The 17,822-nt window shown below is 37.6% G+C and overlaps 10 protein-coding genes across 10 annotated transcripts; 8 read left to right on the top strand and 2 right to left on the bottom strand.

Moving 5' to 3' along the window:
• Positions 1 to 381: 381 nt before the first annotated feature.
• Positions 382 to 1,426, top strand: RHIMIDRAFT_201068 (Thioesterase/thiol ester dehydrase-isomerase; the record flags this gene model as incomplete). The annotated part of the gene is made up of 3 exons (XM_023606504.1): positions 382 to 532; positions 579 to 925; positions 977 to 1,426. The coding sequence occupies 3 exons, from the start codon at positions 382 to 384 to the stop codon at positions 1,424 to 1,426; spliced, it is 948 nt and encodes a 315-aa protein (XP_023467504.1).
• On the bottom strand, positions 1,191 to 2,684 carry RHIMIDRAFT_124941 (uncharacterized protein). The gene is made up of 6 exons (XM_023605455.1): positions 2,115 to 2,684; positions 1,965 to 2,060; positions 1,843 to 1,907; positions 1,700 to 1,790; positions 1,602 to 1,650; positions 1,191 to 1,554 (listed from the first exon to the last, which is right to left on the bottom strand). Exons 1-6 carry the CDS (start codon positions 2,616 to 2,618, stop codon positions 1,436 to 1,438), a joined length of 924 nt encoding a protein of 307 aa, XP_023467503.1. The 5' UTR covers positions 2,619 to 2,684; the 3' UTR covers positions 1,191 to 1,435.
• Positions 2,685 to 3,915: 1,231 nt separating this feature from the next.
• RHIMIDRAFT_250923 (uncharacterized protein) lies at positions 3,916 to 4,341 on the top strand (the record flags this gene model as incomplete). The annotated part of the gene is made up of 1 exon (XM_023610775.1): positions 3,916 to 4,341. The coding sequence occupies one exon, from the start codon at positions 3,916 to 3,918 to the stop codon at positions 4,339 to 4,341; it is 426 nt and encodes a 141-aa protein (XP_023467502.1).
• Positions 4,342 to 6,190: 1,849 nt separating this feature from the next.
• RHIMIDRAFT_225915 (PRTase-like protein) lies at positions 6,191 to 7,239 on the top strand. The gene is made up of 2 exons (XM_023607541.1): positions 6,191 to 6,246; positions 6,303 to 7,239. The coding sequence occupies exons 1-2, from the start codon at positions 6,227 to 6,229 to the stop codon at positions 6,886 to 6,888; spliced, it is 606 nt and encodes a 201-aa protein (XP_023467501.1). The 5' UTR covers positions 6,191 to 6,226; the 3' UTR covers positions 6,889 to 7,239.
• A 1,710-nt stretch (positions 7,240 to 8,949) lies between these two features.
• On the top strand, positions 8,950 to 9,768 carry RHIMIDRAFT_280473 (uncharacterized protein). Its single transcript, XM_023612914.1, has 2 exons — positions 8,950 to 9,297; positions 9,363 to 9,768. Exons 1-2 carry the CDS (start codon positions 9,109 to 9,111, stop codon positions 9,510 to 9,512), a joined length of 339 nt encoding a protein of 112 aa, XP_023467500.1. The 5' UTR covers positions 8,950 to 9,108; the 3' UTR covers positions 9,513 to 9,768.
• Positions 9,769 to 11,658: 1,890 nt separating this feature from the next.
• On the top strand, positions 11,659 to 12,276 carry RHIMIDRAFT_236839 (uncharacterized protein; the record flags this gene model as incomplete). Its single annotated transcript, XM_023608643.1, has 4 exons — positions 11,659 to 11,752; positions 11,806 to 11,967; positions 12,027 to 12,161; positions 12,221 to 12,276. The coding sequence occupies 4 exons, from the start codon at positions 11,659 to 11,661 to the stop codon at positions 12,274 to 12,276; spliced, it is 447 nt and encodes a 148-aa protein (XP_023467499.1).
• Positions 12,264 to 12,679, bottom strand: RHIMIDRAFT_201575 (yippee-like protein; the record flags this gene model as incomplete). Its single annotated transcript, XM_023606553.1, has 2 exons — positions 12,264 to 12,512; positions 12,563 to 12,679. 2 exons carry the CDS (start codon positions 12,677 to 12,679, stop codon positions 12,264 to 12,266), a joined length of 366 nt encoding a protein of 121 aa, XP_023467498.1.
• Positions 12,680 to 12,926: 247 nt separating this feature from the next.
• RHIMIDRAFT_250919 (DEAD-domain-containing protein) lies at positions 12,927 to 15,300 on the top strand (the record flags this gene model as incomplete). Its single annotated transcript, XM_023610774.1, has 3 exons — positions 12,927 to 13,031; positions 13,094 to 13,285; positions 13,333 to 15,300. The coding sequence occupies 3 exons, from the start codon at positions 12,927 to 12,929 to the stop codon at positions 15,298 to 15,300; spliced, it is 2,265 nt and encodes a 754-aa protein (XP_023467497.1).
• Positions 15,117 to 15,938, top strand: RHIMIDRAFT_280471 (histone lysine methyltransferase Set7). Its single transcript, XM_023612913.1, has one exon. The coding sequence runs from the start codon at positions 15,398 to 15,400 to the stop codon at positions 15,857 to 15,859; it is 462 nt and encodes a 153-aa protein (XP_023467496.1). The 5' UTR covers positions 15,117 to 15,397; the 3' UTR covers positions 15,860 to 15,938.
• A 482-nt stretch (positions 15,939 to 16,420) lies between these two features.
• Positions 16,421 to 17,577, top strand: RHIMIDRAFT_287446 (DUF914-domain-containing protein; the record flags this gene model as incomplete). The annotated part of the gene is made up of 2 exons (XM_023613474.1): positions 16,421 to 16,520; positions 16,574 to 17,577. 2 exons carry the CDS (start codon positions 16,421 to 16,423, stop codon positions 17,575 to 17,577), a joined length of 1,104 nt encoding a protein of 367 aa, XP_023467495.1.
• Between the last annotated feature and the right edge of the window lie 245 nt (positions 17,578 to 17,822).

Here is a 17,822-nt window from a genome sequence, read left to right as displayed (position 1 = left end):
AGTCGTACAAAACCCAACTTGTGTATATATTCTAAGGGAATCTTTCATTGCTTGGACAAAGATGTATAATAAACGATCCATGTTCATACTTTCCAGCATATTTATATAATGATACTTTTGTGATAAAAATACCCTACTGTGTCTGACTTTTTTTTTTTATTAAAAGAGACAACACCGAGAAACCAGAAAATGACTGGGAAAATCAATTTGGTAAGCAGAAATCTTTATTCTTTCAAATAAGCTTTTTTTGCTTCTTTTTTTTTTTTTTTACTCCCTTCTTGTATTCGTTAAGGTTAGTTGACTGTATTTTAAGTACAGCATCCAGACTAGCATAGTCATATTTGAAGAAGCAAAGTATTTTCTCTATTTTTAAATATTAAAATGCCAGTTGAAGGATTCAAAGTTGACGTCGAGAAAGCTGTTGGACACGTATTCAAGACAGAAAAAGTTGCTTGCAACAAACGTGATTACCTTTTATATGCACTTGGCGTTGGTGTAAAAGAAGATGAACTTCAATACCTTTACGAACTACGTAAGTGTATATATGTTGTATACGTTTTTTTTCTCATCTTTTTTAGGCAAGGATTTTGCCCCTTTACCCACCTATCCTCTTGTATTGATATTAAAGGGAGACAGTTACGACGTCAATTTATTCCAAGAACGTGTACAAAGCGGTGACAAGTTACCCGGTATGCCTCCTTACGACCCCAACAAGATCGTACATGGCGAACAGTCCTTGGAAGTGATCACACCTTTCCCCGTGAATGGCGGTCGATTCAACACGCGCAAGACCTGTACAGGCGTCTATGACAAGGGATCAGGTATGGTGATTGAGACAACCATTGATATATTAGATGAACAAGACAAGGTCCATTATAGTCGTATGGTCAGTAAGTCTTTTGTCCGTGGTTATGGTGGTTGGAACGTAAGTTATTGCTGTTTATAAAAGCTCTTTATACTTATTTTTGATAAAAAGGGACCTAAAGGCCCTAAGGGTACTTCCTACACTCCTCCCAAGCGTAACCCTGATGCCGTCGAAACCTTTGCTACCCAACCTAACCAAGCTCTTCTCTACCGTCTCTCGGGCGACTATAACCCCTTACACGCAGATACCGAACTAGCTCCCCGTGTCGGTTTTCCCAAGCCCATCCTTCATGGTCTCTGTACCTATGGCGCCTGTGGTCACGCCATCATCAAATCCTTGGCCAATAACGACCCTTACCGCTTCAAGTCTATCGAGGCTCGTTTTGCATCTCCCGTCTTTCCAGGCGAAACCGTGGAGATCTACATGTGGAAGACACCTTCGAACGATGCCAAGACAGAGGGCGTCATCTTTGTTGCCAAGGTCAAGGAAAGAGACGTTGTCGTCGTCAGCAACGGTTACGCTGTTCTCTACAAGGACTCACAGAATGCATCAAAGCTTTAAATAAATTTTTTATTTACGAATGGGAGTAGGAAACTCGAGTTTTCGGTGAAGATGGTAACTGATCTTGATATAGTCGGGTTCTTCATCAGGCGTGATATATGAATGTCTCATCATAAAGTCGATGGCCACTACAAAAAAGTTAGTCTTGTTGTTCATTCCCTTTTTTTTTTTTTACCTAGAGCAGAATTTGATTTCCATTCTTGGTTTAATATACTCTCTTTGACCTGAGAAAACAAAGTCATCAGTACAGAGAAAGTTGTAAAATGGGTTTACCTTTTCTAATGGCCAAAGGTAAAAGCAATCGACTTCACCATCTTTAGGTGTGGGCTTAAAATCTTGAGGAAGTTCTAGGTCAAAAATGTATCTATCCTATCTAAGCTTTTTATGTACTTGAGAACTTTTTCTTTACAACTTACTCTGTCTCTGGCTGCAGGCCACCGTCCGTAAAGGTATAATAGCTGATGACATTTGTACTGCGTGCCTGATAGACATTTCAGTCGGCGCTCTTATTTTGACATTTTAGCTTTTTTTGTTTTACCTTTGAAGCCAGTTCTGCTGGAATACTCGCTTCTTCATCACATTCTTTGACAATAGTATCCTTGATACGGTACTGGTAGGAGATGCCTCCAGCAACCTATTTATATATATATTAAATAATCTTCTTGAGGTCTTACAATGCGTAACTTACGCAATTATCCAACATGCTAGGCCAAGTTGGCTTCGTCTTTGCTCTTCGCGCTACCCACATGTGAATATTGCCTTCATTATCCGTCACGTACGCATTCAGATGACATCCAAATGTGGATACACCAAACAAGGGTGTAGCCGCACGCTCCATGACAAAGGCAAGATCATGATGTCCATAGATAGGGTACAGTTCATTTCTCCATCCCTCCAAAACAGGAAACAGTTTACGCTCTCGCCAAGTGTCTGCTAATACCTTCATCACCTCTGTGCGCTTGTCAAAGGTATCCACCCAATTGGCAAACGTCACGAGGTCAGGCTCGATCTTGAAAGGTGAAGGTGATACCGAGTTGTTGTATTCGGTCAGCGCGGAGATAACGTTGGGTAGGATCTGACCGAGGAGTGCGTCGTTGTGCTTGAAGGCGACAGGTTGCTTCTCTGTCTTTTCAAACACATATGGATACTTGTCACAGAATTGAACGGCTTCGAGTAAGGAATTGTGAACCATTTGGGAACAAAGAATTAGAAAATAAGAAGAAAAAGGTGGAGAGGGGGAGAGAAAAAAATACTTGTGAAATAAGCACACAAGAAAACAGGTTTGATTATCGTTTCCTCTTTCCATTCTCTGCTTTAGTTAAATTTGGTCCAATGACAAGGGCTATCGAAGTGACTGTTTTTAGGGGGTGGAGATCTTTGTGATACAGTCTGTTCTTGTGAAAAAAAGTTGCCGCATCTTTTTTGAAAGGCCAACACTACATGCACCAGAAAATAGGGCGCAACCTATGCTGTCTCTACAACTTTACACTATCAAAGTGTATGCCAAGCATAAAGCTGTCCAGTAGGATATCCATTAATGTAGAATATCCTTGAGTTGATCTTGGTTCTTTATTAATCAAATTGACAACATAAAATTAAAATAGCATTTCTTTTTATCTCCTTCTTCTTGAAAAGAACACAAGCCAATATGGCGATTTTATAAAGTCATGTTTAGTGTGGTGCCACACATTCAAAAGCTTTGTTGGAGGATATCATAGGTAGTGAATAGATGTAGCGCCTGTAGTATTAGTCTAGCTTCTGGTGCATTTTTGAGTGCACCCAAGTGTTTGCCTTTTTTTTTTTTTTTTTGTAGATTAAAATCATCCATTCTGTTGGTGCAAAGAGGCCGATTTCATCCAGACATTGTGCCCATCTTTGGTCGACAATTGATGAATAAAATTGTTAAGGATATGCATGCAAAGCTGAATGTTGGTGCTTACGGTAAGGATTTCTCGATCAATGCAGTGCAACATGTGTCTGAGATCGTCAAGGTAAAATTGATGAACGAAATCGGTGTTTTTACTTTAACCACTTGTGATCAGGGACGTCAGGTCCTAACGCACTTCGTGATTGAATACTGTGATTCAAGTGTATAGTCTTTGCAAAACTGTGACTCCAAACGAAGACAAGGTTCTTAAGTCAATTGCTAAACTGTAAGCCTCCGTTCGGAGTCAACGCCTTAGTATGTTTGATTCGTGGCCCACATTTTTTTAGTATTGAAAAACTACCAAATCAGGCGCTCATGGATACCACCAAAGAAACGAAACACTGTCAGCGCTACGTAAATCCTATCTTGTCCGGTCCGTTTGATGATCCAGAGCAAGAAGTGCTTTTTCGGTGGTAAAAGAAAGAGTGGTGCCTGCGTGGAGGTAGACATAGAAAAAAATCTTGCTCGACATTGTTTATGTATTAGAACATCAGTGTTGAACGAAGAATATAATCAGGATACTTCAATCTCTCCTGCAAGACCTGATTCAGCCACGACAAGGATGAATGGTTTGTTCTTTGGATTTTCGCTTGGCTTCATTGAAATGAAACACACAAATATATCTAAGTATCTTGCATCAAAGGATCTCATACGTTTGGATGTTTTATCAGAAAACTCGATCGATCAACATGATCTTCAGGGATATCTCACCATTCAAGCTGTTGGTTTTCGAATGGCTGTATTCCTCACCGCTCTGCTCGCCGATGGTCTTTACGTGATGGCTAAAGTTGGTGACATTACAATTCCTGTATCTATTCGCGAAATTTCCCAGTACCTTATTCCCATTCTCGAATGCTTTCAATCTTTGTGCTCGCCCTCACCACAACCACAACCATCATTCAAACGAAAGAGTCTCGATGATGAAAGGTTTGTAAGACTTGTTCCGCCATCTCGATCCGCCAAGCGACGCTCTTATACCAGCAATTGATGATTATACGTGTCTTTTCTTTATTCCTATCCTTTTCTCATTGATTTCATTACTTTTTGATTATATCACTTTGATATAAAGCTTTCTGTGTGAAAAGGAAAGATGAAAAATATCTTAGGCTGCGCTCAACAATCGCCATCTTCTAAGTCGCTTGACCAGGCCAATCATTTTAAATCGTTTTAAATCGTTTTATATTGTTTTATATCGTCAATCGTACCTAGTTTCCCTTGACTTTATGGTCTTTTTTTAATTGTTTACCTTTTGATGAAATCATTATCAGTCATTACAGTACATTACATAAGAGGCTTTTTGTTCCCAGCACTTGTAAGAATGTAGTTTCAAGCAAGCCTCACCCAATGCCGTGAATGACATCGAATGAAGCATCTTCAGAGTGCTTGTTTATTATGACATTTGTCCAACCATTTATGAGAGTGTCCAACGATCTCATCTTCAACCTCAGCCTCAAACCATTAGAAACTTCGCTGATCTGGGTCATCAGCGTTTCCTTCTCGAGAAACTTGTTGTGTTTCACTTTGCTTTTGACCACTGACTAGAATTTCTCAATTGGATTGAGCTCTGGAGAATATGGAAGCAAATAAGCGGAGCGGTAACCACGAGATTCTACGTATTTGGCTATGTCCTCAAATGTATGGATAAGAGCATTATCCATCACGAGGTAGTGACCTTCCATGTGCAAATACCGATTCGTTTCATCTATTGTAGCTTTTAGAAAGCTGTTATAGTACCTCGTAACCGCTCCTTTGCTCATTTACCCAACTTCACCTTCCCGCTTTCTCTTTTTATTGAATGGAGGCTGACGAACTCTAAGACTGCATTGAATCAGACCTTCCGCAGGAATCGCACCTAAAATATTTTCTAGAAAGAGTGTATATATGTAGAGAGAGAGAGAGGGAGGAGCTTGGTCTGTATCTTTGAGTAACTTTAAAACAACCTGCTTATTTCGTCTATTTGTGCGTCCTTATTTCGACCACATTAGAAATTAGGTTCAACTCAATGTAGTGAATTTTTCCCAAGACCACAGTACAGTAACTGTTCATTCAGAGCTATATATATTCGATATTTCAAGTCATTATTACAATATATGGAGAATTACAGTCTGGATAGCGTCAAAGAGCTCTTCTATTGCCAATTATACCAAATCAAATAGGCGGAAAAAAAAAACAATTAGTAATACTCGCTATCAATAGTTCATGTCTGCTGATACTTTTTTATCAACTCCTGAAAAAAGGGGCATATAGTGAGAATTTCAACCTTCTCAGTCGCAACAATCGTATCCGAAATATCAGGTATTCGCTTCAAATGTATTCCAGTTAACAAAAATGAAGCAACATCATAAATTGACTTATATATAAACCATATCGATTATAAAAAAAAAAAAAAGCAGTTTATGCTAAACATTACAAAAATATTATCTGAAAAGAGCAACTCTAGGAGAAGAGATATTTAGTTGGGATCACCTACAGCAAAGAGGATCAAGAGGTGATTAAAGACACACAAATGGCAGGTCCCAAAATTCGATTATTTATTGGCTGAATTCAATTACTGCTCTAGTCGAAGTGGAATGGAAGCTTTTATAAAGAATTGGAGTGGGAAACACCGTAGTCATCCCCCAAGCGGCAAATAAACATGACACCACTTTTCCCTCTCTTTATGATGCAAATGAGTGTCATGGAACGTATTCATTAGATATGTAAAGTTCATTATTAAGCTGAGGATCATTTGCAGAACGACCTCCTACTAAAAAAAGGATACGTGTAACCCAGCCACAAATGTGACTCGATTTCTTATCTGTCAAACGTCTATATAAACTTGTGATTTTTACAAGCAATCTTTTTTTTTTGGATTTATATCCCACTTGTTTGTCATGTCCAAATTACATATCAGGTAAGCTATTGATGTCTATGACAACCAAGTATACTGAACTAAGTATATATATATAGCTATAACCAAATCCATGAGTCTATCAGAGACGCTGTTGAGCGTTTCCACATCAATGATACCTTCAAACCTGACCTGATGATTGCCATCGGTGGAGGCGGTTTCATCCCTGCTCGTATCCTCCGTACCTTTCTGAAAAAGACATCCCGTGGAAACATTCCTATCCAAGCTATTGGCCTTTCTCTTTATGAGGAACTGGGAAATGAAGAAAGACCGGGTACTCAGGTCCAAAAGACACAATGGCTCAATTTCGGTGCATCTCATTCTGAAATTTCTTTGCTCGGCCGTCGTATCTTAATTGTAGATGAAGTCGATGATACTCGTCAGACATTAGCCTTTGCTGTCAAGGAATTACAAAAGGATATTGAAGCTGAGGAAATTCGTCATGGTATGAAGCCTGGTGAATCGAATACGGTCCTTGGTGTCTTTGTACTTCACAACAAGTTGAAGCAAAAGAAGCAGGATTTACCTGAAGAAATCAAAAAGAATTATTTTGCAGCTGTTGAAATGCCTGATCAGTGGTTGGTCTATCCTTGGGATGCTGTCGATATCGAATCCCATACTGAGTTGGCGAACAAACACCAATAAGAAGAACAACGCTGCAGTTCATTTGTATCATAAACCTCTTATCTCTCGTGCGAGAGAGATAAATCATTATACTTCATCATTATATAGACTTTACAAATATTAGACTTTTGATAATTGTAAGAAAATAATAAAGACATCTTCAATATTTGTCCTTTAGCAAACATGGCTTATTATTCAGGGACACTGAGACACCAACATGAAGTAGTCACAATTGGTTCCAAGCTCTAATGACTTGATCGTCAATAAAAGAATTGATAAATGAGTCGTGGTTGCTACAAGTTCGAGGGCATTTGAAAAGATCTCAGGGCTGGTAACATTGTCCTACTTTGGTAGTCAACTACTCACTTTGAGGTGATAGTGAAACTGATTTCTGTAATTTGCTTAAATTCAAGTAACACAGCAGTTGCACCCTGTTTTAATAAATAGGTAATACCAGGGGCACTGCAAAATCCAAAAAGGGTAGTACAATAAAGATATCACACAATGGATGAAGGATATGACCTATTGATATTACTATTAAACTGACTACTGATTACGATAGAGCACTTTACGTACAACATCAGCTACTACAAGATGGCTCTGTGGTACTGGAACTGTGTCTAGCGAATAAAAATCGGACCAGATCAAATTATTCCTACAGTAGGTTACTGAATGGGCTATGACTCAACTGTTCAATATAGCACAGTCTGGCACCAACAATGATAAAAGCTCTTGCAAATCACTAAGTACATTTACCGCAGATAATGATAGAGTATCATGACATATAATTGCTTCTTTATTTTTTCTAATGCACTAAATTTGTTGTGTTGCTTATATGAAAGAAACTTGAAGAAGATTATATAAAAAACATGGTTTCAAATTCTACGAGTTAAAAGAGAGAGAGACTTGGTACTATTCGACCAAGATATTTTTGTTTGCAATGAATCTTTTATGAATATGTAACCTACTTTGTTGCAATAGAGTAGTCAACGAATTTCATTATCATTAGCGCATACTAATCCTTCTAACTTGTCCTCACAGTCATCAAAAGGGTCATACATGTAAAACAACAAGTCTTGCTTAGAAAACAACTGTCAATCCTTTGTGTACCATTCAAGAGGAGCACCCTTGATCGTATCACAGTAACAAACTACAGCAAAGAGCACAATATCGCTATGACGGCTTTTAGCTCTTCTTTTTTTAAAATAAAAAAACGATGACAATATTTTGTAATCATCTGAATAAAGAGGGAGCTTGAAAGAAGAAAAGTAGTATTAAAGAATACACTGAGAAGAAAGCGTGATAAAATGTATACAGTAAAAAGAAGAGAGATAGACAACCTTCAGAAGTGGAGCAAAGACAATACTATCAACTTAAATATTCTGCCTGTTAACAGAAGTGCACTTGTGTTTCAAAGTTAGTTTACAGTGTAAAGCTATACATTATCAATACAGGTTGTCTTTGCTACGTTTGCCTTTACTACAGAGACTTTGAGATCATAGATTGCTCGTCTTGTTGAAGTCCACATCATCGTTCTTATCGTTCTTTTATTCTCTTTTCCTTCTTTTGTTTAATAGATAAAGTCGTGTTATTTTAATAAAATAAAGTTACCCTTTCCTTTGCTTTGAGAATGATATTGTGTCACCTTTCAAGACCCATTTTTCATTGTTCGGAGTGTCAACCATGCAATAAGGGATCGACGTTAAGGAAGGCGTTCCTCTTTTTACACTTAACAATGGAACTACTTTGAATAACATTTGAGACAGTAGCGCATACCTTTCTATGAAAGGTAAAAGATTCCTATTCTGGATATGAAGCCATGGTAGCATATGCATTTACTCAAGCGGGAAACTTTAAGCAGAAAGAGAGAGAAAAAGATTAAATGAGAATGGTGTATGAAGAGCAAAGTTAAAACTGAGTAGATTATTTTCTATAAAAGCGGCCTTTATCCTCCTCTTTTCTTCTTTCTCTGCCTCTTTTCCCCCTATCTTTCTTTATTATTCGCTTCTTTTCTCTTTACTTTGTCGTGCTTATATAGATTACACGTCTCTTAATTCTCTATTTATTCATTTTCAGCTAATAGGCAATGTCAGGTATTTGTAGTCGTCGCCCCTCGTATATATTCCGGTCGTACCCTCATTTAATAGCTCTTTTTTCACACTTGTAATAAAAACCGTGATTGTTTGCTATTCACTCTTTGCTGTTTTCACATAATATAACCACAAATACAACATACTTACAATGGCCAACTACGAAGATACCTTAACCTGTATTGAACTAAAAAAGATCATTAACATTCACAAGCGACTCTTGTGGTGCTTGGATCGCCTAGACGTATCTTTCCAGTTAGGTGAAATATCGCCCTTGGGCATGCAAGCAGCCATGGTGTTTATAAGAATCGACCAAGAGCAGACAATCCACAAGTCTATAGTAAGATACGATCATTCTATATATTCTCATTCTCTTACCATTAATCTGTGTATTTCATATCACAGAAACTGTTGATTGTTGTAGGTCTCCATACGCCAGATTTTGTTGTCCATCACCACGGTTCAATTAATTGTGATTATCCATATCGTAAGCGCCCAGAGGCTGCTTGCAAAAGACGAAAAAGAAAAAGAATTTTTCAAATATCAAGAATATAGAGATGCCTACAAACTCGATGGTGCTCAAGATATTTGATTTGAACTTTGTTGGTGGTCTCACTTGTGTTCGTGTCCATGATGCTGGCTACTATGTAGAAATATATGTAATAATAAAAGAAGAATTGGCTGTCCTTATAGAAGAAAGAAACCAACAGGAAATATTACATCAAGGAGCCCATAATATTATCTAATGAAGCACTAGTCTCAAAGTATGTGTCGTATTCTACGTTGAATAAAAGTCCATAGGCAGTGCCCGCACATCAATGACAAGCTCAGTAACATAAACTGACTAATTACAATCATAATTACAACAATTCCATATAACAAGTATAACTATTATTTTCAATATCTTTATCTTTGTTTCTTCAAAATAAAAGAAACATAAAGAGTTCCATTGTGCTTTCTGCCTATTATCGCTACTACAATAATAACAGACACCACAGTACGCTCCAATATACATGAGAAAATGTGGGGAAGAAAACAAAGAAGGTAAACGATTAAACTAGTGAGTGGTATGATTATCGCCGACACTAAAAACAGTTTCATACCGTAGATGATATCTTTAAAGGAGGCAAATGTGGCTACATCTAGTTGAATACTCTTTAGAAACTTGAGCAAGTTAGTGCTCCAAAAGAATATCCAACTGTCTAGTCTAAATGTGGTCAGATAGACCCTTTAAATGGATCAATTACTTCCTTTACCTCCTTCTTGATAATTAACCCCCATTCTTTAACACTTGAACTTCGAAGGAAAGGCTACATTGACTCTCTAACGAACAGTTTTATCCTTCTTTTTTTTACGTTGATTTGAATCATTAAATAAAGGCTATTGTTTAATCCACTAAAAGTGTCCTTGTAATCTTGAAGTGCCTGCCAGTGCGTTTAGAAAAAAGCATACAAGTGCATATTTACATATGTTTTTTCTCCTTTCAAATCAAACTTATTTTATCAGTTCAAATAGATCCGCTCGTGAAGGAAAGTTTCTGTAGTTCGCACATTTATGAAAAGCGATTGATAGAACGTGGATCTGACCAAGAATAGTATAATGTATGTAAATTCAATAGTAAACCATCATGACAACATTGCCTATGTGAATATGGTATAAGATAAAAGAGGGGTAATGTTTTATGTAAAAAAAGGGGGTTCAACTGCTCTTTAACTGTTTAATCTGTACCTTGTTTTACTCAAATGCAAAGCAAGCGTATTAGTTACTATCCGTTCTTCTCTTGCTGTTACTAATTTTGCTGAATACATTCCTTTAGGTGATCCAGTCGTTCTATGCACCACTAGTAAGTGATAAAGGCAGACGAAACAAGAATACAAAGTGTGTTTGCTCCAAATACTGACAGCACTAGTGCATCAGCTTTCAGATTTACAATGTGTTGTAAGCAATGGCAAACTTCATTTATATCAGTAAATGATAATGATTCATTGTTTCAGAAACCTGTAATATTATTTTGTTCTTAAATCAAACATCTTTTGTATTAATAAAGGTTAATAATCAAGAAGGCATATGCATACTAATAGGTTAAACAAAAGAGAAGTGCAAATTTAGAGTGCTCGCTGTGAATGCGCCAGGCGACAATAAACACGCGGTTTATTGTTAATAAGAGATACTACCTAACAGTCTTAGGCAGGAAAAGTTTATAGATAATTCAAGGTCGAAGCTATCCAAGCTACCAATGGACACTTTTATATGCATAAAATAGAAATCAAGTTTTGCGACTTTGGTTTATCATATCCATTACTTTTACAATGCTGCTACATTATTCGATGCGGGTATAGTATATCAATGCACTACATTACTTCTTGTATATGAAAGAGCAGGGTATAAATCTTGCGGTAAGAGTAATTTTTTTCATGTCTCTTTGGGAACGCCACACTCTCGCGAGTAACGATAAATACCCACACAAATTTAGTAGCTACAAAATGAAAAGTAGATATCCAAGTTGTAAATGATTTAAGATTAGGATGTTTTTGTTCCGACAGGACTGCTTTTGGACAGGGCGATTTAACGTTGTTCGACTTTTGTCTTACCTGAGTTTCAAAATAGATAACTCAACGTCATCAGAATTTGTTTACGCTCTTCTTTTTGGTCTTTTTCTTGTAATTATGCCAGGTAAATCTTCAAAAGAAAAAAAGGAGAAATGGATATGAATAAGACATTAGGAAACTATCCAAAAAAGCCCAACACAGAAAGAAGGGATTCGTCAACATATAAACAACAAAGAAAGACTCCAAGTAATTTTTTTTAATAATGTGAAGCAAAGGTTGATTGAAACTATAATAAATAGATGTCAAGAAGGATAATAAGATTGTGCCCAACAAAGCAGCAGGAGCAGCTATTTTATCAGCCGTGACTTCACCACCAAGTCCAAGTGTGATTCAGCAACAACAGCAACAACAACAACAAAACGGAATTAATACAAATGAACTAGTCGAGTTTTTAAATATGCGTAAAAAAAAAAAAAACAAAAAAGTGTGGTTCTATACAAAATATTTATATTGTATATAGGCTTTTCAGATGTATTGACAGCTTATCATGATACCAATTTGGATGCTTCACTAAGACCAGAGAAATATGAAAGCCAAGAAAAGGCATGGACAAAACCCGTCTGGGGACAACAGCAGCAGCAGCAACAGAAACCAGGTAAACACAAAAAGAGAGAGAGAAACTGTGATATAAAATATTTATTGTATATAAAAAAGGTGTTATGGCCAATGGACTTGACTTTTTAACAGAAATAACGCATCAAATAAAATAATCATCTTGTTCATCCCAATCGACTTCCTTTACAATCTTTGATCTTTCAACAATATATTTCCCTTCTTTGTATTTCTGAGGCTCTTCAAGCGCACGTAGATACTTCCAACCCAATTTTATATGGCATTGATTGCATGTGATATCAGCTACTGTATGAATTCCTGTCAATAACATACGCTCTTCTTTTGTACCAATTGATATATTTACAACTTGATTTACAAGATAGGCAGGACCGTTCTATATTTAAAATATGTATTATATCCTTTAAACATCCGCACCCCACTTACACGACCCTGAAAGTTTCTGGATATAATAGCGTTTTGTTCTAGTAAATGTGTGTGACAAGAATTACAGGTGAATAGACAAGTTGATTTTAAATAGAGTCGATGTTTTCGTTTGTCCATTTTTTTTAAAAGAAGAAAAAAAGAGAAGAAAGATAGATAAAGACCTATTTAAGCCGGAATATCAGCAGGGGATAAGTCACACGCATAAATGTACAATCAGAGAATGTTTAGTGTGAGTGTGTAATGGATGCAGGCGGTAGGACTCAGTATGCAGCATAATGGTGTAACCGTGACTATTATGGACTGTTCTTTTTGCTTTTTTCCCCTTCTCTTGTCTTTTTTATTTTTTTTTTTCTTGATCTTTATAATGGCAAAGAAAGCAGCTCCTGTAAAAAAAGTGAATCAAAAGCAGATCAAGCGAGCTCAAGAAAAAGATGACTTGACTACACTCGAGTCAAAAGCTTGTCAACCTGTAATTATTTTATTTTTTTTTTCATTGTTTTAGAAAAAAAAATTTATACTTGTTTTAATTAGGAAAACTACAAGGATTGCAAATTATTTGAAGAATTGCCCATTTCAGAAAAAACAAAGAGAGGATTAACTCTATCCAATTTCAAAATGATGACCGAGATTCAACGAAAGGGCATTCCCTTAGCCTTGGCCAAACGAGATGTCCTTGGTGCAGCCAAGACAGGCAGTGGCAAAACACTTTCCTTTCTTATTCCAGTAAGAAATTCTTTTTTGAAGTATATATTTATCTAAACATTATGTAGGTCTTGGAAATTCTCTTTCGTCAGCAATGGAATTCAGCAGACGGTTTAGGAGCACTTATTATTTCACCCACTCGAGAGCTCGCCGTTCAGATATTCGAGGTACTGAAAAAGATTGGCAAGAACCATACGTTTTCAGCTGGTTTGATCATTGGTGGAAAAGAATTCAAGGTCGAACAAGAACGCATCAGTCGGATGAACATCTTGGTGTGTACACCTGGTCGATTATTGCAACACATGGATCAGTCAGCTGGATTTATCTGTGACAATTTACAAATATTGGTACTGGATGAAGCCGATCGTATCATGGACATGGGATTCCAAAACACAATGAATGCCATCATTGACAACTTGCCCAAACAACGACAGACATTGATGTTTTCCGCCACTCAAACACGATCTGTCAAGGACCTAGCTCGTCTTTCCCTCAAGGACCCTGAGTACGTCGCGGTTCATGAAAAGGCTGAATACAGTACGCCCAAGACACTATCACAGCATTACGTCGTGGCTGAGCTGCACCAAAAGCTTGATATTCTCTATTCATTCATCAAGACTCACTTAAAGACAAAGATGATTGTGTTCCTGTCGAGTTGTAAACAGACTCGATTTGTCTATGAGTCGTTCTGTAAGCTTCAACCTGGTATACCCATCATGCACTTGCACGGTAAACAAAAACAGACAAAACGTGTCGAGATCTTTAAGCGGTACACGTCCAGTCAACATGCGCTCTTGCTCTGTACAGATATCGCCGCCCGTGGTCTCGATTTTCCTGCTGTCGATTGGGTCGTTCAGTTAGACTGTCCCGAGGACGCCGAGACGTATATTCATCGTGCAGGTCGTACGGCTCGATTTGATGCAGAAGGCCATGCCTTGCTCATCTTGGTGCCCTCAGAGGTAGAAGGTATGATCGAAGAGCTCAAAAAGAAGCGTGTGCCAATCGAGGAAATCAAGATTAGAACAAGCAAACAGCAGACAATTCAAAAGCAGTTGCAGAGCTTCTGTTTCCAAGACCCAGAGATAAAATACCTCGCACAAAGAGCCTTCGTGGCTTACATGCGATCGATTTACCTTCAAAAGAACAAAAAAATCTTTGATGTCAATGCTTTGCCTGCTGAAGAATTCGCACACTCCCTTGGTCTGGCTGGTGCGCCCAAGATCAAATTTGTCAAGAAGGCAGAAAAGAAAAAGATGGGTCCAGTGAAGGAAGAAGAAAGTGAGCAAGAACAAGAACAAGGCGATGTCAAGACCAAGTACGATCGTATGTTCCAACGAAAGAATCAAGATATCCTTTCAGAGCATTATCATAAGCTGGTTGATTACGAGAGTGATAAGCTCAACGTGCATGAAGATGAGGACGATGAGGACTTTTTGACAATCTCCCGTAAAGATCATGCATTGGAAAGTGATGAAGAAGAAGATATTACAGGAGTAGCACAAGAGAATATATCCAAGCGAAAGCAAAAGATGACAAAGAAGGATAGGATCAAGAATATGCCTCGTGGTGAAAAGATTGTTTTTGATGAAGAAGGAGAAGCACACGCTTTATATGAACTTGCTACTGAGCAAGATTTCTTGAAGGAAGGCGACGTTAAGGATCAAATCAAGGCATTTATAGATGAAAAGGGACAAGAAATGCAACAGGCTGATGTTGAAGACAAAGAGCTTGTGAAACAAAAGAGACTCGAAAAGAAGATTAAGCGAAAGGAAAGAGAGAGAGCAGAAAGAGAAGAAATGGAAGGAATAGAAGGACATGAAGAAGATGACGAAGAGATGGGAGAATCTGAAGAAGAAGAAGAAGAAGAAAGTGAAGAAGAAAGTGAAGAAGAGAGCGAAGAAGAGAGTAGAAAGAGATCTTATGACAGTGAAGAAGAAGAAGAAGAACATATAAACAAGAAGAGAGTCATTGATGTAGAAGAACCATTAACATTAGAAGACCAAGAAGCTCTTGCACTGAAGCTCTTGGGCAACTAAACAATCATTAATTATTATTTTTTTTGTCTAATAAATTCAACACATGCATTACACCCACTTGTGGCTTATTTAATCATTGTTTTTCTTTTTCTTCTCAATGTCAAATGAAGACCATGTTCCACTTTCTCAACATGCATTAAACCTAGAATTAAGAACACATCCTATACGTGGACGTGGCGTGTTCACCAAAGACTTTATAAAACGCAACACACTTGTGGAGATCTCGCCTGTTCTGTTCTTTGATGCTCAAGAGTATGACACACACGGTAAATATACTATACTGGACCACTATACCTATGTATGGCAAGGAGGATATGCGCTGGCGCTTGGACTTGGATCTATGTTTAACCATGATAATAAGCCTAATATTGGGTTTATTCGAGACATCCCAAACAAGTTGATTCGATACGTTACCTTGCGAGATATCGAACCAGAGGAAGAGTTGTGTATATCTTATGGCAATCATCTTTGGTTTGAGACTGAAGAGAATAAAAAGGAACAAGTGTCTGAAGATGAGCATGAGCCATTGCCTTTTTGTGACGATGAAGAAAGTTTATAAATAAAAAGGGATAACAGTTATAAGGCTCTCATTCAAATATCTTTATTTTGCTTCTGTATGTGTGCGATAAAGATGGGCGTTTTTAAAAAGCGAATTAATTCTGTATATGTATTGGTTTGCTACTGTTAAGCATCACCTGATACAGCATTTGCTATCATTCTTATGCCACGCCGTCTTTTGAATTCCGCATGTGCAGCAGTTTTTTTTTTTGCTTCTAAGTACAATACCTTTTATGGCAAGCTCAAGTTATGCACATTGGCCAGTTCCCTTGGCTACTTATTTAAAAGCCAGAATTGGGTGGTAGTAAAAGATCATTGATCTTACTCTTTTTTGGTAGAAGCGATCAGATCAAGAAAAGTAAGACCAGATCAGAATAAAAAAAAAAAAAAGTGGTAGTTGCGTGTTACGAAAAAAATTTTTTTATCCTTTTTGTAAAACAACGAATCACTTAACTTTTTTTTTTATTTATATATATAAATTACAACCCTTCTCTCTTTCTTTTTCTTTCTATAGACCTTTTTTTTTCTTTTAGACTCTTTTTTTTTTTTTATTAAAAAAACGATGAGCAACGACGAAGAATCATCAACAAAAAAGAGTTGGAAGCAATACTTTGCTTTTCTGAAAAACCCAAACTTTTACAAGGTTTTATTCTTGGGCCAATGTAAGTCTAAAATAAAAACATGTAGCCAGCAACTCATATATAACAAATCACAGTGTTGTCTCTTTGTATTACTGGTACAAATGTAACAACAACCATATTGGGTAGTCAATACGGATTCAATGCACCTACAACACAGACCTTTTTGGTTTATGCCTGTTTGGCCATTGTTTACAACAGTTATGCGATCTATAAACGTGGTCTCAAAGGATGGTTACTTCAGTTCTGGAGACGAGGCCACATTTATTTCATTTTAGGATTCATTGATGTGGAAGGAAACTACTTTGTTGTCAAATCCTTTCAGTACACCTCGCTTTTATCTGCCATGTTGCTCGATTGCTGGAGTACACCCGTCTGTATGATCCTTTCTTATTTTTTCCTCAAAGTGAAATACCGATGGCTCCAATTCCTCGGAGTCTTTATTGCGCTTTGTGGTCTAGGCATGTTGGTCGCAAGTGACGTGATCACCGGCAAGAACTATGGTGCTGTCAATCCAGTCAAGGGCGATCTCTTCTGCTTGCTTGGTGCGACACTTTATGGCTTCTCTAATGTCGGCGAGGAATATATGGCTCGAAAGCACCCACTTTATGAAGTCATTGGCATGTTCACTTTCTTTGCCACCTTTATCAATCTCGTTCAGATCTTTATCTTTGAACGCGAGGAGTGGGCAGCATTTGCTGATCATCAGATCACAGGCATGGTTATCACTTATACCATCTGTATGTTCATTCTCTACTCTTTGGCACCTGTCATGTTCCGTCTCGGAAGCGCACTCTTATACAACTTGTCTCTCTTGACCAGTGACTTTTATGGTCTCATCTTTGGGCTTGGCTTGTTCGGATACAAGGTCACTGTGCTCTATCCATTTGCCTATGTTGTCGTTATCATCGGTATTGCCATCTATCACATCTTCCCTGCACCCTTGCCTGCCATTGGTGGTTTCACGCCTGAATTGGCCGAGAGGGAAAGAAGGGAGTTATTCCATGGTAGACAGAATGATGAAGAACAACAAGGAGAGAAAACTCTAGACGAGCAGGTCGATATAGAATCTAAAGCTTAGTTTATCATATACACCCTTATACATGGTCATTTAATGTAAATGCATTCTGTTTATATTAATGGTAATGTGTAGCCCTTCAGCGTCTTTTGTTACACTGTACATAAAAAGACGTAACTAATAAAGTCTCTTCTATTATCTGTTATGTAAAACTTAAAAAGCATCTTTTTTTTTTTAATCAAACAGATGTCTCTGATACATGCCGTTTTTTTTTGTTTTGTTTTGTTTTGTTACATCTTTTCGGAGCC

The sequence above is a fragment of the Rhizopus microsporus genome, assembly GCF_002708625.1.
Source record: "Rhizopus microsporus ATCC 52813 unplaced genomic scaffold scaffold_6, whole genome shotgun sequence".
NCBI lineage: Eukaryota > Fungi > Mucoromycota > Mucoromycetes > Mucorales > Rhizopodaceae > Rhizopus > Rhizopus microsporus.
Note: the sequence above shows the minus strand (reverse complement) of the source record. Positions and strands in the feature narration are given on the sequence as shown.